The sequence below is a fragment of the Microcebus murinus genome, chromosome 1 (assembly GCF_040939455.1).
Source record: "Microcebus murinus isolate Inina chromosome 1, M.murinus_Inina_mat1.0, whole genome shotgun sequence".
NCBI lineage: Eukaryota > Metazoa > Chordata > Mammalia > Primates > Cheirogaleidae > Microcebus > Microcebus murinus.
This window is the reverse complement of record NC_134104.1, coordinates 21,516,210-21,542,144: the sequence shown is the minus strand read 5'-3', so window position 1 is coordinate 21,542,144 and position 25,935 is coordinate 21,516,210. Positions and strand designations below refer to the sequence as shown.

The following is a 25,935-nucleotide window of genomic DNA, read 5'->3' as shown; positions in this document are numbered from 1 at the left end:
TCTGTCACTACATAGCCACAAAAGTCTTTAGAGAATGTGGGTGTTTTATTTCCACAATAGATGGAGCTCAACTGCTGAAAGACGCCTGCTCCATGTTTTGCATACCAGATATGCAACAAAGAGAGCACCATTTGACTACAGTGGTGTGATTTTTAACAAATTACTCTTATAGTTTAAATATGCCAAATTTAAATATCACAAATAACAATGATGCTTATTTTACTTTGGTGTTTTACAAATCTGTTAAAATACAAATCAGCAATATTTTAAGAAACATCAACATGAAGTCCAACTTAGAAAATAAATTGTCTAGAAATTGGTAAATGAGAATAATTAGATACCCTCCAAATTTTTAAAAAAGAATATCTTTACTAGAGGAAAACCTTTCCACTGCCTGAAGTATTCTATGAGAAAAAAATGTTGTCTAGTTATTATGTTTGACTATTTTGTTTTAAGTTAATGTAATATTTTTTAATATTTTGTCATCTTCTTTTGGGTATTCATGAAACCTTTTGAATTAAAGTTGTTGAAACTTTGGGTTATATACGTGCATCTCAAGGATACTTTTGTGTATGTTTTATAACAGATAATTTCTAAAAATATTTTTTCAGAACTCTTAAGAACCATTATTTATTCTCTTAATGTTCTATCAATGTATCACATTTATTTAATTGCAGGATGAACTCTGGACTATTTAAATGATTCAAGTTCTGAGATAATATTTGTAACAGTATGTTTTAAAATATTCTGAACTTAAATTCACTTCCATAAGACTGCACAACATTATTGATGAATTAATTTCTATTTATCTTTATCTAAAAAGCAAACCAAACATTCCCCATGATTATACATCACCAGGTGGAATTTCAATAAGTTGCAGGGGACTTTTTTGTCCTCCTTATTTTCTCTCATCTCTTTCCGAATAGGGCATATACACACATGTATTTGCTGTGGACGAATGCCAAGATTTCCTATATATCAGTTGATGTTTGGAATTCTGTGACCCTAGGCAGGATGAAGGAAGAACATATAATCATGAGTCACATAGACTTACCTGTAATGTGGGAAGATATGGTATCTAGTAATGTCATGCTGAACACCAAACAAGGTTTTTTAATGATGTGTTCCCCACCCCCTGTCCGCAGACTGGTACTACCAGTCAGTGTCCTGTTAGACGCTGGACTGCACAACTGGGCTGCAGAGCAGGAGGTGAGTAGCCGGCTTGTGAGGGAAGCTTCATCTGTGTTTACAGTCACTCTCCATGACTCTATCACCACATAAGCTTCACCTCCTGTCAGATCAGTGGAGGCATTAGATTCTTATAGGAGCACAAACCCTACTGTAAACCATGCATGTGTGGGATCTAGTTTTCATACTCCTTATGAGAATCTAATGCCTGATGATCTGAGGTGGAGCTGAGGCAGTTATGCTAGTGCTGGGGAGCGGCTGCAAATACAGGTTATCATTAGCAGAGAAGTTTACACAATAAATATAATGCACTTTAATCATCCCAAAACCATCCTAACACCACCCCTCCCCAGTTCCGTGGAAAAATTGTCTTCCATGAAACATGTCCCTGGTGCCAAAAAGGTTTGGGACCATTGGTTTCATATCTTCTCTTTACCTTTCATATGTTTAAATTACTAGCTAACTGCTTCCAGCGATATTTCTTATGAAAATTCTGGAAGCAACAATCAATCTCCATTCTATAACCCTTTGATTTTTTTCTCCATGTCTTTATTGCACCTTTCCAAGTTTCGAAATTAATTTTCAATGTACTTGGAGAAGATTAAATGTACACATAGAAGAAGAGTTAAAATATTAAACTATTTATTATTCAGGGAATCAAAAAACAAGGCTGGTTTTATGAATCTACTAGTATATTAGTTTTTGAAAACTAATATTATCAAATATATCAAATTTCATAGAAAATTATTTCAGTGTTTTGGTAGTGACTTGATTTATGCAACAGAAACATGAAAGAGATTTATGGTAGTCCACCCCATGCACAGGGGATATGTTCTAAGACTCCCAGTGGATGCCTGAAATCATAGACAGTGCTGAACCCTGTATATACTATTTTTTCCTATACATACATGACTATGAAAAAGATTACTTTATAAATTAGACACAGTAAGAGATTAACAATAATAACTAATAGTAAAATAGGAAAATTATAATAATATTCCAGCATCACCATGATTACACTTGGGCCATTGTTAGGTAAAATAAAGATTACTTAACACAGGCACTGCAAGACTGTGGCAGTCAATCTGATAACAGAGACAGTCCTAAGTGACTAATGGGGAAGCTGGCATAGAAAGTATGGATAATGCTGTACAAAAGGAAGATTCACGTCCTGAGCGGGACAGAGCAAGAGGGCATAAGATTTCATTACACTAATGAGAATGGCATGCAGTTTAAATTTATGAATTGTTTCCTTCTGGAATTTTTCATTTAATATTATCAGACTGCAGCTGACCATAGGTAACTGAAATTGCACAAAGTGAAACTTTGGATAAAGGGCAACTGTTGCACATAACAAATTTAAATTGAACTCAGATTTTCTTATTTTAATACTTTGATTTTATGTTTTTATGAAAATTAGAATACATTTACATAAAGATCTAGGGAAATAGATTTAGTAAGCCAATTCCCAATTTTCATAGGGTTGGAGAAATGCAGCTGAGAAGGATGGTTATGGAAACTCAGTCTGATTCTCATATTTGCTTTCGATAATAAAATATAAACCAAAGACAGAAGTAAAGTTTTTGCTTCCTAAATTATTTATTCTTATTCAATTCTAATATAAATCCCATTTTTCATAAGAATAATTCAAAAAAATAACTAAAGAGGAAGCTTAAAGCAGAGATACAAGTCAGATAAATAATTTACATTGTTGTACCTCATGTACATAGCTTTTAAAAGTTGTTGCTTCACTAATAGTAAAGGTAAATGACTATTGGAATTTTTCTATAAGAATAATATGTTTATGATGTATTTATTATATTATACTTATCCTTATATTTTCATAATTTGATTGTGAAAATACAATGTAAAATGTTGGCTCTAGCACAGGTATAAAAACTACAAAACCTAGAGTTAAGTAGTGCTTCATTTGTGCAGGTCTAATTTTAAGGGTTATTGTATGACTTTGGTCAATGACCTCTCTTAACATCAGTTTCTCATCTGTAAAGCAGATCTCATAATATAGTTTTCCCACATAATGGATTTGTCATAAAAATTGCCACATAAAGTATATGTGTAAGTATTCCGGAAAGCTAAAAAGAAAAAAATGAGTTTAAAATCCTTGAAATAATTATGAATGCTCAGTTTCAATTTGTTAAGTAATTAACCATAATTAACTGATCAAGAAGGAATTTCCTATACATTATTGAGAAAATAAATCATTGCTAGTACCCAAATCCCAATGATTTTATTTTATATGTAGTTATGGTTTTATTTTTGAAAAATACAAAGTAGAAATAAACTTTTTATGTTGGAGCAAACTTGTGGCTGAAATAAATATGAAAAACATTAGAAAACTGAGTTTTCATTAGTTATTGTTGCCTAACCTCATGGGATATGAGAAAGTATAAACATTTAAATCCATTATTAATCATTAATTTATATATAAAAAACAAATTTCAACAGACAACTTAATTAAATATTTATAATATAGTCCTATGTGATATCCACTCCTATCTTCTGCAATGATAAAAATATATTTACTTTCTCATAAAAATAACTTTAAGCAACCTTCAAAAATTTTAATCATTAAGTTTAAAAGGTTTTGTGTTATTTTATCTAGAAAAAGTAATAGTTATTTTAGCATCTATATTTATTCACTATAGATGATTTAAAAAAATTTCTCTAGGAACTTTTTCTGAAAATGGAAATGAAGCAAATCAAAATACTGCTTTAATGCTAAAAACCTCATGAATCAAATATTTGTCATTTAGATGCTAACTAGCTAAACTCGAATAATTTTTTTAAAAAGTAGGCCGGGCGCGGTGGCTCACGCCTGTAATCCTAGCTCTCTGGGAGGCTGAGGCGGGTGGATTGCTCAAGGTCAGGAGTTCAAAACCAGCCTGAGCAAGAGCGAGACCCCGTCTCTACTATAAATAGAAACAAATTAATTGGCCAACTGATATATATATATAAAAAAAAATTAGCCGGGCATGGTGGCGCATGCCTGTAGTCCCAGCTACTCGGGAGGCTGAGGCAGAAGGATCGCTTGAGCCCAGGAGTTTGAGGTTGCTGTGAGCTAGGCTGACGCCATGGCATTCACTCTAGCCTGGACAACAAAACGGGACTCTGTCTCAAAAAAAAAAAAAAAAAAAAGTAATTATATTGAATTGTGCTGCCATAAACATTCAGGTGCTGCCATAAACATTTGGGTGCAGCCATAAACATTCAGTGTCTTTATTATAGACTGTCTTTTGTTCTTCTGGGTAGATGCCTAATAGTGCTATTGCTGGATTAAATGGTATTTATTATTCTTCAGGGATTAGGGGGTTGGGGTTGGGTAAACTCACAACTAATGGGCGCTCTGAGTGTTGTAGCAGGGTTTGGGTGTGGCAAAGTCAACATTTAACCAAATGTTTGTACCGCATAGCATCCTGAAATAAATAAATAAATAAATTTTTTATAAAATTTAAAAAGTTATTATATTCTCAATAGAATAATCAGTACTTAATAAAAGAAACCCTCCCACCTCAGATTGCTGATGAAGAGATATGTTTACAGAGTAGTTTAACATTTAATTTTGGATGATCTATTGTTTTCTACCAAATATTGTTTCTCTAGAATTTTGTCATAGTAAAATAATAATAATGATCAATACTTATTACATTTTTACTTTGTGCTAGGCATTTAAGTGCTAGGGGTGTTAAGTATTAATACTTCACCATATTCTCAACAATCTTCTCAGCAACTCAGTGCCCTAGCTTGCAGTTGTCATTGTTATCATAACTGCCCCTGATTTAATAAAGAGGGATCTCACATTTAGAGAAATTAGGTGGCTCATCCCAAGTACATACAACAGTAAGTGATGAAACTAGGATTTTCTGACTCCTAATGTAGTGCGTTTAAGTACAAAGGCAATACTCTTTATGCTTTGGAAAGGTAAATGAGAATTTATATAATGGGCCAGATACATTATTATTGATCTGTAGGATTTATTGCCTATAATTATGTCTGCATGTGAGAGGAACCTAAATGAAGTAGGAGAGGAGTGACAAGTTCAAACCATAGAACCACTAAGTCAGTGTATCCACAGAGGATCAAGCCCAATTATGTAGGTATGTTTTCACTCCGTTTTTCTGAGCTTTGGTTGTTGAAGTGTGTGCAGCTTATCTAAAATCATTACATGTGAATTTTGAAGAAAATATTGTAGTTTTACATATAAGCAGAGGTGTTCCCTAGGTAAGTTGTCTTCATTATATTGTAATAATAGATTCAGAAGAAGATCATTTATATTTGTAAATAGATAATGGAAGAAAATGCATGCAATTATTTATTTTTAAGTTGATAACAGAAATCCTAATTTGCTTGATATATTATTTTTATAGCACAAGGCACTAGTTCTTTTTTACATCATTCATAGAGATATACCTTTGGAAAATTGGTAAATAATCATTAGAATGTCACTCTCCATTTGCTTATTGGGATTTTGAAAAAGGAAAAGTGAAGATACTAAATCCCCATGGCTGAAAAATACTATTCTTCCTCTAGTCATTCCTTAAAGTGGGTTGATGTGATAAGATAATAGCTTTGTGAAAAATCAATAATTTCTCTGGACATTAGTTAAATAATTTTCTTAAATCATCACCATCTAAGCAGTATATTAAAATTTAGTAGAAGAAGGAGATTCTGAAAATGGCATGAAAAATTATTTTCCTTCTCACACTGCTGTGTGTTTATTACCTGGTTTTCTTTATTAGAAACAAAAGAATTATAATAAAAATTATTCATTTCTTGGGCATGTAAGCTCTAAATTTGTTGATTCAGGGATTAAGGAATTCTCATTTGCCACATCGGGTGACACTGTAGAAGTAGGTTTGTGTTCTAGCATGTGTTCTAGCATGTGTTCTAGCATGACAACCACAATGTTGCCTGGATAAAAATCCAGGTCACTATGTCACCAACAGCATGATTTTTCTTAGTCTAGCTGCAAGCTGCAAGAGTGTTAAAAAATGTAAATAACTTATATCTATTTCCTGGAAAAATAAAATAAATGTAGACATGAGATTCTATTGTTCTACAGAACAATAAAAATTCAGGCAGGTGTGACTTTTTCAAGGTTGACCTGCTCTGGTAGATTTAGAATGATAGCAGTTACTCTGATTGCTTTGAGTCAGTATTTTTTTCAAGTCACTATTAAACTATGAAGCTTAAGTTTAAAAATATGACTTAGGAAAACTTTGCTTTACATACATATATTTTTCAAAAGTGTTTTTCTCAAAAACCAAATTTATATCTGCATATGTGTCTGTAACTTGTGTTCCACATCAGTTACATAGAAAATATTCCATGGTTATGCTGAATAGTAAATGTGTTTTACTATTAAAAAGAATAATTATAATTTTGTAGTGTTATGTAAGCAAATTCTTAACATATGTACTGAGAATAGTTTTGAATATCTGTGAAATTGTTATCTTCCTTTTTCCTCTAAATAACACAATATAACCAGTTTAATTTATTTATTTCCATTGTCCTTATTTTTTAATGTATACTGTTACAGTTGTGTAGTATAGCCTTTTATTACACTACAGACATATAATGACTGATTCATTGTTATTACTAAGTGCCCTCTTGACATTTCTGGTTTATCAATCAGCATTTTCCATCTTATTCCCACTCACCACTTTGGTGGGTACTATCTACATGTATTTGGATTTTTCCTGCAACCACATGCGAAGGAAAATTGGCTCTCAACTTCCCCTGTTTTTTCATGATAGGATCTAACAAAAGGTCCTCAGTATCATAACTCTTTAAAAATTTGCCTCTAATCTATTTGTTAAAATATTAACTAAGAAAAGTGAACCATTTAGTCTAAGATGGTGATTTTTTAAATATTCATAGAAAGGTATTTTAAAATATAGTCTCTGTCAAAGTAAGGTGCTTGGAACCACCCATTTGCAATTTTAAGTCTTAAAACTAAAATAATTTCATATGGAACATCTATTTACACCTTTATTACTAGAGTTTTGACTAAAATTTATTTTCAATATTGATGAACTATGAATGGCTATGACTTTCCAAAAAAATACAGTTAGAGGTATGAGAATATTCATTATCTTGCCCACAGGGAATCAAGAAATATATTGAAAATAAGAGTTACTTAGACATTTTTTTAAAGAGAAAATTTGAGAAAATATCCAAATAATTAACAGATCAATTACTTAAAATATTGTTTGAAAACCAGAGAGTAGATCTCAACAATCATGAGATTGGAAGTCTGCGAGTTACTATCACTTTTTCTTATCGCTTTAGGTGACTATTTCTTGGATAAGATTTATTTTTAATATAATCATTTAATATTTTCTAACTTGTGGTTCTATATTTTTTTTTATTTTTTAAGACACACTTTTTAATGGGCTTGGGCTTGGAGCAGTCATTGGCCTTGGAGTTGCTGCACTTCTGCTAATCCTAGTGGTAACAGATGTCAGCTGCTTTTTTATTCGGCAATGCGGGTTATTGATGTGCATCACCAGGAGAATGTGTGGAAAGAAAAGTGGCTCCAGTGGCAAAAGTAAAGAACTGGAAGAAGGAAAAGCTGCGTATCTGTGAGTATCAGGCTTATGCCTTACTTTACGTGAAGTGTCACCGTCAAACTTGACTGCTTTACTTGGGGGATTTTGGTTTCTAAGCAAGGTAAAGAGTTTGACTATAGGACACTGGGCACAGCACTAATTGCTCTGTGTCTTAAACCTCTCAACCTTAGTATTTCACCTTATAGAAACAAATGGCTTTAATAATGATCTGCTTAAAATTAAACCTCAAAATGGGATGCTCACTGAAAACGATCACTGCCATCATTTAAAGATGATAGATAGATGGATGGATAATTATGCAAATGTATTCAGTTTTTATTTCTCCTACCAGTTTTCAGTTTACATTGATTAAATAATGGATTCAACAGGAATCTAAGTTAAAAACTCAAACTTATTTAAAAACATAACAAAATTATGGCAACTCCCGCAAGTGTAAGTGACTACATGTAGGTTTCAAGATTCTTTGTATAGAAAATGTGGTATGTGCTATGTAATACATTGTTAGATTCTGAATTTACTCTTTCAAATTTGGATAAAAGCTCAACTATATTTTATAATTTAGAGTTCTCTGTGAAGTCTCAATTAAAAGGAATATGAATTCCAATAAAATACGTAGAGACGAATTTTATAGAAAATTATCTTGTGTAAAAGGGTAATTAAAATGTTTTAGTAATTTTGTTTTGTTTTGCCTTTTATCTTTACATAGATTTGTATTTAAAAAATACAAATACTTTTGCATCTCAAAAGTACATTATGCTCAATGGGAAAAAATTAGCAAAAACAGAAAATAATACACACACGTATATACACACAGGTTTGTGTTTGTATATATGAGTGTTTATATACATCTTTCTATATGTATGAAGACCAGCAATCAAAAATAAGCATGAGCATTTTTAAGAGTTCAAGACATCTCCATTATTTTTTTATCTTAAACTCTTTATAGTGCATGTTTTTTGTGAAGAGTTTTTCAACAAACACATTTACCATCCATTTGGGGTATACAATTAGGTATATACACACCTAATGGGTGCAGTGCACACCGTCTGAATGATGGACACCCTTGAAGCTCTGACATGGGTAGGGAAAAGACAATATACAAACCTAAACATTTGTACCCCTGTAATATGCTGAAATAAAAAAAAAATTAAAAAAATTATTTGCCCAGGGCAATAGTTTATTATTCTAGAAGAGTTTTTTTCAATATTTTCTTCTAGAATTCTTGTGGTTTCATGCCTTACATTTAAGTTGTTTATCCATCTTGAATTAATTTTTGTGATTGGTGAGAGCTATGGATCCTGTTTCAATATTCTGTATGTGGTTATCCAATTTTCCCAACACCATTTATTGAATAGGAGTTCTTTTCCCAGTGTATATTGTTGTCTTCTTTGTCCAAGATCAGCTGGCTGCATGCAAATAGTTTTATGTTTGAGTTTTCTGTTCTGTTCTATTGGTCTATGTCTCTATTTTTGTGCCAATACTATGCTATTTTGGTTACTATAGCTTTATTGCATAACTTGAAGTCTGGAAATTAGATACCTCCCAATTGTTTCCTTTTCCTTAAGATCGTTTTTGCTACTTGAGCTCTTATCTGGTTCCATGTGAAGTATAGAATTATATTTTCCACATCTGTGAAATATTAATATGAATTTAATATTTTTATGGGGATTGCACTGAATCTGTAAATCACTTTGAGTAACATGAACACATTAGCAATTTTGATTCTACTGATCCATTAACATATGTTTTTACAATTTTTTGTATTAATATTGTCTGTATTTTCTTTCCTCGGTATTTCATAGTTTTCTTTGTAGAGATCTTTCACCTCCTTGGTTAAGTATATTCCTGTGTATTTTATTTTCTTTGTAGCTACTATGAATGGAATTGAGTCTTTGATTTGACTCTCAGCTTGACTATTATTGGTGTATAGAAGTACTAGAGATTTGTGTACATTGATTTTATACCCTGAGCTCTTGACTGATTGCTCTGGCTAGGACTTTCAGCACTATGTTGAATAGAAATGGTGACAGTGGGCATAATTGTCTTGTTCCAGGTCTTAGTGGGAATTCTTTCAACTATTCCCCATTAAGTATGATGCTGGCTGTGGGTTTGTTATATATGGCTTTTATGATTTTGAGATATGCTCCTTTTATGCCTTTTGTTTGTTGAGGATTTTTATCATGAAATTGTGCTGAATTTTGTTGAATGCTCATCCATCTATTTCGATGATGATATGATCTTTTTTTGTTCTGATTATATGGTGAATCACATTTATTGATTTACATAAGTGGAACCATGCTTGCATTCCTGGGATGAAGCCTCCTAAGTCATGGTGGATTATTTTTTTGATATACTGTTGAATTTTATTGATACCATTTTATTGAAGATTTTAGTATCTATTTTCATAAGGGATATTGATCTACAGTTTTCATTCTTTGTTGTATCTTTTCGGGCTTTGTATCAAGGTGATACTGGCTTCATAGAAGGAATTTGAGAGGATTCCCTCATTCTTGATGTCATGGAATAATCTTCAATAGGGCTACCAGTTCTTTTTTGTAAATCTGGTAAAATTGGGCTGTGAATGCATGTAGTCCAGGGATTTTCTTTGTTGGGAGACTTTTATTGCTACTTCAACCTTGTTGCTCAGTGTTAGTCTGTTCAGGAGTTCAATTTATTCCTGATTAAATCTTGGGAGTTTGTGTGTTTCCAGAAATGTTTCCATTTTCTCTATGTTTTTGAGTTTATGTGCATGTAGATTTCATAGTATTCACAGATGATATTTTGTTTTTCTGTGGGCATTATTTGTATTCTCCTTTTTCATTTCTGATTGAGCTTATTTGAGTATTTACTCTTCTATTCCTGGTTAATCTAGCAAAAGGTCTATCAACTTTCTTTATCTTTTCAAAGAACCCTCATGGATGCCAATGATTCTTATATTTGGCCATTCTACATAATCCCATATTCTTATAGGCTTTTTTTATTCTTCTTCATCATTTTCATCATTTTTGATGGACTGAGTTAATTCAAAAGAGTTGTCTACAAGTTCTGGGATTCTTTCTTCTGCCTGGACTAGTCAATTCTTAAAAACTTTCCACTGTGTTTTTTATTTCCTTAAGTGAATTTTTCATTTCCAGAAGTTCTGTTTGTTTTTTCTTAAGATGTTCATCTCTTTAGTGAAGTTTTCACTCATTTCTTGAATTGTTTTTCTAGTTTCTTTGAGTTGTTTTTCCATTTTATCTTCAATTTTGTTGAGCTTCTTTACAATCCATATTTGGAATTCTTTTTCTGTCATTTTGTTTATGACATTATAAACATATCATTATGTTTATTTTGTTTGGTATCCATTACTGTAGAGTTGATGTTCCCTTTGGGGGTGTCCTTTTGGTCTGATTCTTCATATTTCCATAGTTCTTTTGCTGATTCCTTCTCATCTGGAGTAGCTGTTGCTTCTTATTTTTGGATTTTATTTTGTTTATATTGGGCTTTTTCCCTTTCCATCACTGATACAGGTATGTTTGTAGCATATGTTGGGTAAGAACCTTTGGATTTTCTGGTGGGTGCTTTGATGGTGATCTGTGTTCTGGATGAATGCATTGGTTATAGATATTCTTAGTGTGGTGGTTTTCTCAGTTGCTAGTTGTTTGTAGTCTATAGGATTGGTGAGCTATGTGAGTGGGCTGATTCGCTTTCTCTCCTTGATTAGAGAGGATGGAGGGCTTTGAAATCCTTTTTTTTCTACAACCCTGCTGTCTTCTTAACAGTGTAAATTGTAATGGCACACCCACTTTATTCTCTGAGATAGTAGGTGGTGTTTATGGGTGAGAATCAATCATATATTGCATAATTGGGTCAGTAAATGTTATAAAGGGCAGGCAAATTGACCTCCCTGTCAGTAAGTGGTGCTTGTCAGAAGGAAAAGCTGTGATGTGGTTTGGGGGTCCTGTGACCAACTCTAGTCCCTCAGGAGAAGCACTCAAATTCCTCAGATGGTGAGTGGGACCCTGGAACTTACAGGTGAGTATTTATTCTCTGGCACAGCAGAGGCAGGTGAGGGAATGCAACTGGGTTAGGTGAGCTTGCCTTCAGGCTCCACAAAAGCTGACAAGATAGTTATTTTGGGAAAGGTCAAAGGTCTGCTCCAAGCTTCTGGGTAAAGCTTTCACAGAGCAGCTGAAGTGGCCCCACCCAACCAGAAAGTCTGTTTATGGTCAGGCTATCTGTGATTCACAATCTGGTAGTCTGGAGTTTATCTTCCTTTACTCCCCCTTTCTTACTTTACAGTCTACCTTTAGTATCTTCCAACGGCATGAGATCAAGCCACTCGAGCTCCCCCATAACTGTGCTTTGAGCCAGGAGGTTTCCTGCCCAGGATCCCAGCCAGAGCTGAGAGCATAGCAGGGAGCATAGCAGGGAGGGTTGCTTTACAAGCATGCCATAGCTAGGACTCACACTTTACTCTCCCCCCAGATCTTCCCATGTGGGCTCCCTTGCCTCCTGAGACTAATTCACTAATCTCCCCTCCATTCCCCCAAGCAACATGATTAAGATCTGGAGATATGGAAGTGGCCTTCAGGCCCAACCCTGGGTCCCTAAAAGTCAATCACTGACTCTGCCAGGGAGAAGCATGCTGGTCCTGAGTTGCCCACAAGTTGACCAAGCAGTTTCAATGCCCGTCCCTTTTTCATCATGTGCTGCTCTGATAGAGCCACCGGTCAAGCAACACCAGGGAGTGCTGGATACAAGGGAGCTCACTGACCAAGCCCCTTTTTCTGTGGTATTAGTTGTAAGATCTCCTTTTCAATTATGATTGAGCTTATTTGAGTTCTCCCTATTCTCAGTTAATATACCTAGTGGTCTATCAATTTTGCTTATATTGTCAAAGAACAATCTTTTCATTTGTTGATCCTTTGTAAATTTTTGGTTTGAATTTCATTTAGTTATGCTCTGATCATTGTTATTTATTGCCTCTGTGAGGGCCTTGGAGATGGTTTGTTATTGTTTTCCTAGTCCTGGGAGTTGTGATGTTAGTTTGTATATTTGTGATCTGTCTTTTTGATGTAGGCATTTAGTATTATAAATTCCCTATTGGCACTGCTTTTTCTGTATCCAGAGATTTTGAAAACATTTTTCACTATTATAATTCATTTAAAAAGTTTTTAGAACTTTCATCTTGATGAAATCATGATGAAAACATTTTTTCACTATTATAATTCATTTAAAAAGTTTTTAAAACTTTCATCATGATGAAATCATGATCATTCAGCTGCAGGTTGTTTAATTTCCATGTGTCTGTACAGTTCTGAGAGTTCTTTTTGAAATGTCTGGTTGACTGAAAATATATTTGATAGAATTTCATTTTTTTTTAATTTGTTGAGACTTGTTTTGTGCCCTAACATAGGCCTAACATATGGTCTACCTTGGTAAATGTTCCATGTATTGATGAGAAGAATGCATATTCTGTAGTTTTGGGATAGAATGTTGTGTAAATGCCTGTTAGGTTCATTTGTTCTATACTTTTATTTTAGTCCAGTGTTTCTTTGTTGATTTTCTGCCTCAGTGATCTGCTTAGCTCTGTCAGTGAAGTATTGAATTTCTCCTCTATTATTGCATTGCTGTTTATTTTCTTTCTGAGGTATTTGTTTTATGAATCTGAGATCTCCAGTGTTAGGTGCATATGTGATTAGAATTGTTACATAGTCTATTTTAATTGTTCATTTTATAATTAATACTGAATTTCTTTGTCTTTTTTTACTGTTGTTTATTTAAGTCTATTTTATCTGATATCAGAATAGCCACTCTTGCTCTCTTAAGTTTTTCTGCGGAACGTTTTTCTACCCCCTTTCCTTTAGTCTATGAGAATTTTTATGATTTAAGTGGATCTTGTGGAAACAGCAGATATTTGGCTTTTTAAAAAATCCATTCTGTCAATCTGTATCTTTTAAGTGGGGCATTTAGACCACTTACATCCAATGTAATATTGATATGTGAGATATTGTTTCAGTCATCATGTTGATAGTTACATAGTTGCTTTGCATTATGCCTCATGTTATGGCTTTATAAAATCTGTGTGTTTTTATACGTAGAGTGTTTTTAGACTGGTGAATATCAACCTTTCATTTCAATGGTTAGAACTCTTTTGAGCAGTTATGGTAGTCCCAATCTAGTGGTGATGAATTCTTTTAGTGTTTCCTTATCTGAGAAAGACTTTATTTCTTCTTCATTTTTGAAACTTAGTTTTGCAGGATAGAAAATTCTTGGCTAACTATTATTCTGTTTAAGAAGTTTAAAGATAGTATTCCAATCCCTCTCAGCTTATAACCTTTCTGCTGAGAACTCTGCTGTTAACTTGATGGTTTTTCCTTCATAAGTTATTTGATGCATTTGTCTTGCAGCTTGTAGAATTTTTTACTTCATGTTTGGCTAGACTTTTGACTATGTGCCTTGGTTATGTCCTTTTTGCAATGAATCTTCAAGGAGTTCATTGAGCTTCTTGTATCTGGATGTCTAAATCTCTAGCAAGAATAGGAAAAATTTTCTCTATGGGAAACCTTCTCTATTGGAAACCTTCAAATAAGGTTTCCAACTTTTTTGCTTTATCTTATTTTCTATCAGGGATATCTATGATTCTTATGTTTGGGCATTTTACATAATTTCATATTTCTTGAAGACTTTCTTTATTTCTTTTGATTTTGGTTTCTTTATTTTTTATTGTTTGTGTTAGTTTGAAAGACTTGTTTTCAAGCTCTGAAATTCTTTTTCTGCTTGGTCAAGTCTATTGTTAAAAATTTCCTCTCTGCTTTGTATTTTCTAAATGCCCCTCTTTCATTTCCAGAAGTTCTATTTTGTATTTTAAATATATCTACATCTTTAGTAAATTTTTTACTCATATCCTGAATTATTTTTTCTGGTATATTTGAGTTGGTTTTCCATTTTACCTAGGGTCTCATTGAATTTCCATAGAGTCTATATTTTGAATTCCCTGTCTGTCATATCAATATTTTCATTTTGGTTCGGATCTATTACTAGACACCTGGTGTGGTCCTTCCAGGGGGTCATTAAGCTCTGTTTTTCATTCTGCCAGAGTTCTTGCTCTGATTCTTCTTATCTGGATAAGTTGTTACTACTTATTTTTGAATTTACTTTTGTTTAGATGGGACTTTTTCCCCCTATTAAGGGTGTAATTGTAGTGTATGTTGGATAAGGACCTTTGTCTTTTCTTATAGGTACTTTCAGGGAGCCAAGACTCTCAATGAATTCCTTGGATATAGATAGTCATAGTATGGTTGTTTTCTCAAATACTCACTAGTGGTAAGCTGTAGCAGCAGTGTACTGTGCGTGTGGGCAAGTTCCTTGGCTCATATCATGAAGGAGAGATGGAGATCTCCACAATCTTACCTCTTTCCCCAGCCCTGTGCACTCGTAACAGTATGAATTATATGGGACATTCAGTCTATTCTCCAGCCAATAGCTGGCTCTGGCAGGTAAGAGTCAGCCAAGCCCTGTACAGTTGAATCACTAAATGCTGTAATGGTCTGTACAAGTTGACCTCCTTGCCAGGAAGTGGCACTTGCATGAGAGGGCCAGGTGCAGTGGTGTTTGTGGTACCTAGTCAATCAGAAGAAGTGCGCTGACATCCCATGTGATGAGCAGGGCCATGGAACTCCTAGGTGTTCCCTTCTTTTATTATGCCACTGACAAAGCAAGTGGACGGGGCAAAGCTGGGCAGACCAGGGTTGGGTTGCCTGTATCCAGGCTTCCCAAAGGCAGGTGCAACAGGAGTCATGTGTCAGTCCCAGACCACAGGTGGAAGCCTCCAGGGAGTGTCAAAGGGGTCCCCTCAATGCCAAAGAACCTTCTCATGGGGGAGTGGATGTCCAGAATCCACAGTCCCGCAGGCAAAAGGGAGTTTTTCTCCCCTCCCATTCCTTTGACCTGATGGATCCCTCTCGGTGTCTGGCTGCTGGTAGCAGGCCAAACCAGCCAGTACAGTAAAAAGTTGACTGCAGTTAGGCATCAAAGCCACACCAGGCTGTAAGCCTTCCCAATGGAGACAAAAAGCATGCTTGCCCTGACTGTTCCTCATGGGTGAGGGATGCCCATTGTGTGCTCTGCAGCACAGATCCATACCACATTTTCCTCTCAGTTCTGCCTATGTGGGCTCCTTTCCCACTTGAGATCAGTTCACAAATTTCCCCTATATGCCCCTGAATGATCTGATAAAATCCTGTTGGTACAGGATCAGGCCTGTGGATCTGACTCTGGTCCTAGATTCAAGTTGTAACTGTGACAGGGAAAGACAGGCTGGTCCTGGGCTGCCAGGAGAACACTCAAGCAGATCAACTTCTTTTCCAATGCAGTCTAGCCACTGGGGCATGTTTGCCCCTTTCTATGGGAGCAGTAAGGTGGGCAGCTATCATGAAAGCAGGGAGGGGTGGAAATCATGGTCCAAGTACTTGTTGTTCCTACAGTGGCCCACAGTGGTGTTGGAGAAACTTGTCCCTTGGGCATGAGAGATCACCAGGTCCCTCCCTCCCGGACTCAGCAGCAGGTTAGTAATGGCCTCAGGGCAGATGGTGCTTACTGTACCCATTAGGTGTGAAAATATTCATCCCCTTCTCCTTCTTCCCACCTGCCCAACACCCGATGAATATGTTTATTCTTTCACCAATAACAAACTTAATTAACTACTATATACCTATAATAATTCTTGCTAACTGAGAGCATAAGTCCTCCAGCTTTGTTGTTCTTTAATATTGTTTCGATATTCTTGACTTGCATATCCTTTAAACTGACTTGGAATTTCTGCAAAAATCTTCTAAAATTTTGATTGGGATTGCATTACATCTATAGACTAATTGGGGAGAACTAATATGTTTACATACAAATATTTCAATCAAAAGACTAATAATTGTGTATGTGTGCTTTTTAAAAAAGAGTCTAGGTTCATGTATGCAATGAAATTCAAAAAGCACTATGTTTTTTCACATGCAGCCCTCTCAAGTTGCTGTGTATGTCCAGGCAGGTATTGTTCTGCACAAATCTGAGTGGGCCATTCACATGAACTATTAATACAATGTTAATAGCACCCTTGACTTATTTTGTTACTATGTGCAGCAACTTCAAGGTCAATTTTCTTACTCCAATAAGGTGTTGTTCATTAAAATGCTATTATAGCTAAATAATTAATTAAAAAATTATTTTTACTTGTAACCACTTGTCTTTAATATATATATACCCTTGAAACATACCTCAAATCATCAATATATTCTCTAAATTTTAAACAGAATTATTTTTAATCATTTGTTACAGCCAAAGCAAATTGTTTTGCCAATTCAAAAATATTTTCTCTAATTTAAACTTTCCAAATTTGAAAAAATACTGATTTCTTTCTATCTCATTTCATTGAATAAGGTAATTTTAATAAAATGAATTCAATGGAAAAGTTCAGTTTACTATCCATAATACCATAATTCAAAAGCAATATATTATGGAAATCCACCAAAGATATATTCATGAACAGTTAAGAATATTAATGGCATTGTAAACAATGCAATTTTAGACTCACATGTAGTATTGTTGAAAGACCAAAATTAGCTAGAATTAACTGTTGGGTTTAGGAATTTAAAATCCTGTTATTAAATTCCTCTTTCATATCTGAACAGACAATAGATTTTTTTTTTATTTCGGCATATTATGGGGTACAGATTTTAAGGTTTCAATAAATGCCCATTTTCCCCCCTCCCCCCAAAAGTCTGAGTCTCCATCATGACCATCCCCTAGGTGGTGCATATCTCACTCATTATGTATGTATATACCCGCCCCCCTTCCCCCTCCCACCTGCCCAATACCCTATTACTGTAGTACCTATGTGTCCACTTAGGTGCTACTCAGTTAATACCAGTTTGCTGGAGAATATATCTGGTGCTTGTTTTTCCATTCTTGGGATACTTCACTTAGTAGTATGGGTTCCAGCTCTAACCAGGAAAATATAAGATGTGCTATATCACCATTGTTTCTTAGAGCTGAATAGTACTGCATGGTATACATATACCACATTTTATTAATCCATTCTTGGATTGATGGGCACTTGGGCTGTTTCCACAGCCTTGCAATGGAGCTCACATTTTAATGCAAGAAGGAGGTTAATAAACATTAACTAAAAATTAAAATGTCCGGGCATGATAAACACTAAGAAAAAACACTTAAAAAAAAACCACTAAGAAGTGGAATGATAATGTGTTATATGATATTTAGTCATTAAAGACACTGGGAGATGCCAGTTAAGCTGAAGGGTGAATGATAAGGAACCAGCAACATAGTAATTGAGGGGCAGAACATTCCAGGGAGGTGTAAGACAGTTAACACAAAGGCCCTAAAGTGGGAATGAGATTGCTGTGTTCATAAACAAATACATGTGAGGCAGAGAGAGAGCAACTAGTACAAATATCAGGTTGGAGAATCTAGGGGCCATAGTGTTAAATCTTTCTGAGTCAAAACAAGGGATTGGAATTGTATTTGAAATTGAAAACTACTAGAAGAGTTTTAAGAAGATTAGCTACAGTGTGAAGAATGGAGTAATAGGGGTTGGTAGGTATAGAGAAAAGAGAGGTAGAATCAGGGAGAAAACGTGAAAGGACCTTGAAATATTTAATACTGTATATGAAAAATTATAATCTTTTGGCACAAGGCCAACAGGCATGTAGGGATATAAAAGTGGATAGATTTCAATATAGTTAAGGTAGTGTCACCTACTTGTTGATTGATTTTACTTTGACGTGAGGGAAAGAGAGAAATCAAAAAAGGACATTCCTGTTTTTGTCCTGACTACCTGGGAGGGATGGTGGTAACCATGTGCAAAAGAGGCTGGTGCATGTAAATTCTGCTGTTTATTTTTATTTGACTCTACTGTTTATTAATTTGTCCACTAACATTTCTGTCAATAATTCCTGCTGAGTTCAATAACCTGAAAGAATTGGGAATATGAAACAAATGGTTAATAGGTTGCATCAGTTTTTATAATAATTTTCTCTGCCTTCGGAAAGCAGCTTTCAACTCTTTTTTTCAAAAACATATTCTGATCAACACTAAGGTACTCACATGGTAGTAATATTCATTGGGTGTCGATCAGGTGGGGATGGAAGTGAGTAAACTCACAACTAATGGATGGGGAACCCACTGTGTAGGGGAAGGGTATGCCTCTAGCCCTGGTTTGGGTGAGGTAAAGTCATTAATTATAATCAAAATGTTTGGACCCTCATAATATCCTGAAATTAAAAAAAAATGTTGTTCATATTTGAAAAAGATACACAATCTAAATGAGAAATAAGGTATAATTGATTTGATTATTTGGATTTATACTAGATTTAAACATGACCCCAAACATTCTGAGACTAGTTTTTTCATGTTATCAAAAATTATATGACTATGATAGTTTATTACAAACACATTAATTACATAGTTAGATTATTTTTGTTTTGGTAGCATCATGTAGCAGAAAAGAGGAGAAATTAAGATCAATGTTATAGAGGATAGTATACATAAAAAGACACTGTCCTAAATTCTGGGAGTACATCTGTGAGGAAAAGCAGACTCAGCCCTTGCCAGCAAGAAACTTTTGTTCTAGTAAAATTTTAGTTAAAAATCATGAATAAATAAAATATTTCTTATAAATGCCATGTAAAATAATTATAATAATCTGAGCAAGGCATGAGAGAACTAAAATGTAAAGGAAGCATAAGAATTAACTAGCCGAAGTATATTCCTGTGTGTGTGTGTGTGTGTATAGGGGAGGGTGTGGAAAGTGACTCTTCAGGCATAGGGAATAGACTGGATAAAAGGTTTTGTTGTAAGAGAAAGCATGATTTGATCCAAGAACTGAAGAAATATTTATGAAATATTAAATGTGTATTTTCTGGGTAACAGTGATAGAGGGGAAAAAAAGTTAACATTCTCAATTGTAAGCCTAATAAGTAAGGAGATTAAAGGTTGCTACTTCCTCCTATTAAAAAGTAAAACTCTAAACAATATGACAATCAACAATTCTTGTATTTGTTAAAAATTGAAGTTAGAGTGCAAACTGCTGTCTTCAAAATTGAAGAAAGAGAGAGAAGGGTACAGGAAATTATAATTTACTAGAGAAGAAACATATATGCAGAAACCTCTATCAGAACCAGTTCTGGGATAGGAAAAAAATGTGAAATATTATTGATGAATTGCTGGGGGCTCAGTGTGGAAAAAGTCTGTGCAGCTGAAAGCTCCAGGGGAACCCAGACTTTGGGGGCCCTACACTTTTGAAAATTTTACCTTCAGGTGCTTACAGTGACTACTGGAGAAAAAAATCTCATATTTCTGAGAATGAAAAAGAGGGGAGTAACTACCTTGAAACATGCCAAAGCATTCTATTCTTAACAAAGTCTACCCACAGGAGAAACTATTTAACCAGAGCCTAACTTGCTGAGGTGTTGTCAGAGCCTAACCGACTTGGGGGAAGGGAAAAACTGAACACCACTCTGCCCTAGGCTTCTCCCTAGAAATAGCCAACTTCAGCCCATTCTAGTCATTTCATCCCACTAAGGTTGGGGGAGGGAATAGCAAAAAATGAAGATAGAGATACATGAACAGAAGAAATATTTGAAGCAATAATGGCTGAGAATTCCACCACATTAATGTGAGGACCAAACCACAGATCCAGAAATTTCAAAGAACACCAACTAGGATAAATGCCAAAAAAGAAAAAAGAAAAGTGCACCTAAACACATCATATTCAAAATGTCAAAATGCAGAAAATCAAATATAAAAAAAAGAACCTGCTGTAAGAAGCCAGAGAGTCAGAAGTAAAAACACCTTACCAAGAGGGGAGCAAAATAAAATTTACATCTGACTTATGTGCAGAAGCCATGAAAGCACAAAGGGAGTAGAGTGAAATATTTAAACTGTTGAGAGAGAAAAACCCCAGCAATCTAGAACTCTGTCTTTTGTGAAATTATCCTTCAAATATGAAGAAATAAAGATTTTATCAGACAAAAGTAGAGGAAATTTATTGCCAATAGACATTCCTTGTAACAAATATTTTAAAGAAAATTCTTTGGCGACAAGAAAAATGATTTAGGTCAGAAATTCAGATCTACTGATCTTGTCATTTTTAATTGGATTATTTTTATGCTATTGGGTTGCTTGAGTTTCTTGTTATTAATATTTTTGTTATTAATCCCTTGCCAGTTGAATAATTTGCAAATATTTTCTCCTATTCTGTAGGTTGTCTCATCCCTTAGTTGATGGTTCCTTTGCTGTGCAGAGGCAGCTGTGTGTGATCCCATTCATCTGTTTTTGCTTTGGTTCTCTGTGATTTTAAGATGTTGCTCTAGAAGTCTTTGCCCAGATCAATGTTAAGAAGCATTTCCCCAATGTTTTTTTTTTTTTCATTTTTTTTGTAGTTTCAGGTCTTAGATTTAAGTCTTTAATCCATTTTGATTTGATTTTTTTGTATAGTGAGAGATAGCGGTGTAGTTTCATTCTTCTGCCTATGGATACCCAGTTTTTCTAGCACCATTTTTTAAAGAGATTGCCTTTTCCTTTTGATGTGTTTAAAGTAAGGGAGTACTTCAGCAAAGGAAGAAGTAAAAGTAAAATAAAAACTTTTATTTATTGTCTTACTGTTAATAGATGTAAGAGATAACAGTTTATTGAAAATAATTATAGCATCAATGTATTTTATATATGTTTATAAAATAAATGGATGACAATGATATAAAATATAGAAGAGAAGAATTAAGAATAAATTGTTATTATCAAGAACTGTCATAACCCATGAAACAGGATAGTGTTATTTAAAAGTGGACTTTGATTAATTGTAAATGTATATTTAAAATTCTAGAGCAACAATAGAGCAAGTAAAAAAAATGTATAACTGACTTGCTAAGAAAGGATAGAAAATGGAAACAAACAAAATGCTTAGTTAAAATAGCAAAAGGCAGAAAAACAGTGAAAGCAAACATGGAAACAAGGAAAAAGGGCAACAAATAAGAAATAGTAACAAATATAATGGATATTAACCCAACTATATCTATAATTACTTTAAATGTAAATGGTTTAAATATACCTATTAAATGACAGAGATTGTCATAGTAGATCAAAAAATAAGACACAACTCTATATTGTCTACAAAACCCCACTGAATATAAAGACACATATAGATTAAAAATAAATGGGTAAAGAAAGATATACAATACTAACGGTAATCAAAAGAAAGCAGGACTGAAAATTGACTTCAGACAGAGCCAACTTCAAAGCAAGAAAAGTTATCAGGAATTGAAAGGGTATTACATAATCATAAAGGGATCAATTCTTTAAATAATACAACAATTTTAAACATGTGTATATCTAAAAACAGGGCATCAAAATATGTGGGCAAAAACTGACAAAATTTAGGGAAAAACACATGAATCCATCATTATAGTTGTATCTTTAATATTCCTCTATCAGAATTGGACAGATTCATTAGGCAGAAAAACATGGAAAAAAGAGAAAAAGGAACAAAAGAGAAAAAAGAAACAAGAAGGTAAATTTTTTAAAAAATTAAGAAAAATAAAGATAATAAATAAAAATCAATAAGGGCATAGTTGAACTAAACATCATCAATCAACTATATGTTAATGTAAGTGACATACATAGACTACTTCATCCTATAATAGCAGAATACACATTTGTCTCAAGCTCTCATAGAATATTAAATAAAACAAATCATAGCTGTAACACAAATCAATAAAAGAAAGATAGCTAAAAAATACCTAAAATGATTGAAAATTTAACAGCATACTTTTAAATAACACAAGAAGAAAAAAATTCAAGAAAAAATCTCAAGAGAAATTTTAAAATCTAAATGAAAATGAAAACACAACAAAATCTGTGAGAGGAAGTGAAAGCACTATCTAGAATGAAATTTGTAGTATTGAATGCATATATTACAAAACAAGGAAGATTTAAAATGAATTATCAAAATTTATACCTGAGGAAACTAGAAAATGTAAGCAGATTAAAGTACAGCATAAGCAGACGAAAACAAATTGATAACATAAGAGCAAAAATAAATGAGTTCGAAAATAGAAAATCAATAGAGAAATCAATAAAACTAAAAGCTGACTATTTGAAAATGTCAATAAAATCACTAAACCTCTATCCAGGCTAACTCAGAGAAAGAGAGAGAGAAAGTGAGAAAGAGACAGATACATACACACACACGCACACACACACACACACACACACACACAGAGAGAGAGAGACTTACATTTACTATAAAACCCCTAGAAGCTAATATAGAAGATAATCTAGATGACCTTCAGTTTGGTGACAACTTTTAGATCCAACACCAAAAGCACAATCCACAAAAGAGAGAATTTGTAAGCTTGATCTCATTAAAACTAAAAAGTTATGCTCTGCAAAAGACACTGCTAATAGAATGAAAAGACAAGCCACAAACTGTGAGAAAATATTTGCAAAGACATATTTGATTAAAGACTGTTATTTACATAAAACACTTTTAAACTCGATTTTTAGAAAAGTAACAATCCAATTAGAAAATGGGCCAAAGACCTTAACAGACATCTCACCAAAGAAGATATCCAAATACCAAAAAAGCATATGAAAAGATGTTTCATATTCTATGTCATCAGGTAAATAAAAATGGAAACAAGATACTGTACCACTACAAGCTATTAGAACAATCCAGAACACTGACAACACTAAATGCTGGAGAGTACGTGGATCCCAAAATTCTCCACTATGCAATTCAGCCATGTAACAAAAAAACACTTGTACCCTCTAAATCTATTTTTACAAAAGGATTATATTCCCTCCCTCCAAGATAAAATTGCATATGCCAAAAAAGAAAATCAGCAAAGGGAAAAGTTTCAAGGCAAGAATTTAAAAAGGAAATCCAGTCATTGCTGATGGGAATGCAGAATGCAGTGGTACAGCCACCTTGGAGGACAATTTGGCAGTTTTTCACAAAACTAAACGTATTCTTATCTTATGAACCAGCAATTGAGCTCCTGAATATTTACCCAAGGGAGTTGAAAATGTATGCCCATACCAGTACCTACACACTGACGTTTAAGGCAACTTGACTCTCACATTCTCCCAAACTTGGAAGCAATCAAGATGCCTTTCAGTAGATTAATGGATAAACAAACCGTGGTGCATTCCAATAATGAAATATTATTCATTGCTAAAATGGAGTAGGTACATTGATTATAACAAATGCATCACTCTGGTGGGAGACGTTGATAATTATGGTTGTGGTGGGGCTATGTATGTGTGTGAGCAGAGGGAATATGGGCAATCTTTATAGCTTCTGCTCAGTTTTGCTGTGAACCTAAGATTGCTCTAAATAAGTAGTGCATAAAAATGGAATTTTTATAATTATTCTTTGTAGCTTGTAATTACTTGGCATCTTAAGTGCTTATTTCCCTGATGTTGAAATAACAGTCCAAAGAATGCATTTGTTTAACAGCTTTGTAATAATGAAAGCATGGGGATGGGGAAGTACAAAAGCTAAAAAAAATAATGATAATAATAATAAATCAGATTTACCTTCTAGTGGACATATTCATATATGTGCTTAGAAATGTTTATTACTACCTCTAGGACAAGGACACATTTATCATCTGAAAATATAGCTATTGTATTGGTTCACTCTTTCTTCTAAAGAATAAGAAAGAAACAAGGAAGACAGATTGATGTTGGGGAGCAGTGAAGATACAGAATAAAATCCATTTCAAATATTCCAGAAGACAGATTAAATTATTTCAGCAAGTTATCATAAACCCTGAGAAGCACAAGGCATGCAGATTACAAAAGAGAGTGAAAATTTGCTGTAATTGGATATTGAGAGAATCTAATTGGTATATTTGAATGACTTTCAGCCCTTCCATAATTTATAAAAGGATAATCTCATAGTTGATTTAAAAAAAAAGAACACAAGATGAATCAGGTCTTTTCGGATGCTCAGCCCCAACCCCCCTTTAACTCATGAATCCCTGCTAAAGCATAATGACAGTAGGATCCAACTGCTATTTCGAGTCAAACTTTGCATGAATACCTGCTACTCAGTTTTAGCTATATATATGATCCCAAACTTGAGTCACAAGCAAGCAATCATAAAATCTGAGAAAATAAAGAGTAAAGAAGTCACATTATGATACTTTCTGTCAAATGCGGATATAAGGAACATGGAATTTTCAGTACTAAATTTGTTTTGGAATGTCTTTATTTGGATCCTGCTTTACATTTTCTTCCATTCCATTTAAGTAAAAAGTCTTTGCAGGTAAGTCCTTCATATGAGAGTTAAATCTTTTATTAATATTGCCTGCTGAAATAAAACATAGAATAAATTAATTTTTTAAAATATTAGTCATACAGATTTACATTTTAAGATAACTACCCATTCCTCCCTTTGTTGAACTAATCATTTCTAATGCTTCTTTCATGATTTATGAATTTCCTGAAAGCCTTACATTCTGACATTGTGTGTTTATTAATTAATCAATAATATCACCTGTCGAGATAGACCAGATGACATCTGATAGTGCAGAGTACATTTGGACATTTACAACCTTTAATGCAAACTTCTCTCTGTCTCTCTATTTCTGTCTCTGTCTCTCTGTTAATATAACATAGCATAGTATTAGTGTTTCTTTAAGTAACCAAATATTTTAGTTTTAGTTACAATGGAAGTGCATATATATATATATATATATATATATATAATTTTATTAAAAAACTCAAACAACAAAGGAATATATAAAGTAGAAATCAAAGACCTTAATAGTGATTCTATTTAACTCCTCAGGTAATAATATCATAAACACTTTTATGTATTTACTTCCAAATAATTTTCCATTTAGTCTAAGTTTGTAAAAACATAAGATCTAGAACACACCCCCACACACAGTTATTTATATGTATGTGCATATATATTTATATATATCAATTACACCAAATTTTTGTTTCAGAGCAATGTAGCTTCAATAATATTCCATTTCAGCCCATCAATTTCTGTCTCATTCTTTTTATAAATAAGCAGTATTCCATAGTATTAGATATAATAATTTCTCTACTTCTTTATTATAAAAATTTAAATGAAACTTTTAATATCTTTATA

At 33.7% G+C, this 25,935-nt stretch overlaps 1 protein-coding gene across 1 annotated transcript in view; it reads left to right on the top strand.

The window, feature by feature from the left end:
• Positions 1-25,935, top strand: part of NCAM2 (neural cell adhesion molecule 2) — a 503,392-nt gene that overhangs the window by 465,066 nt on the left and 12,391 nt on the right. Inside the window, exon 16 of the mRNA XM_012735842.2 lies at positions 7,586-7,790. Coding sequence (XP_012591296.1) covers positions 7,586-7,790 — 205 coding nt within the window. The remainder of the gene's footprint in view (positions 1-7,585; positions 7,791-25,935) is intronic.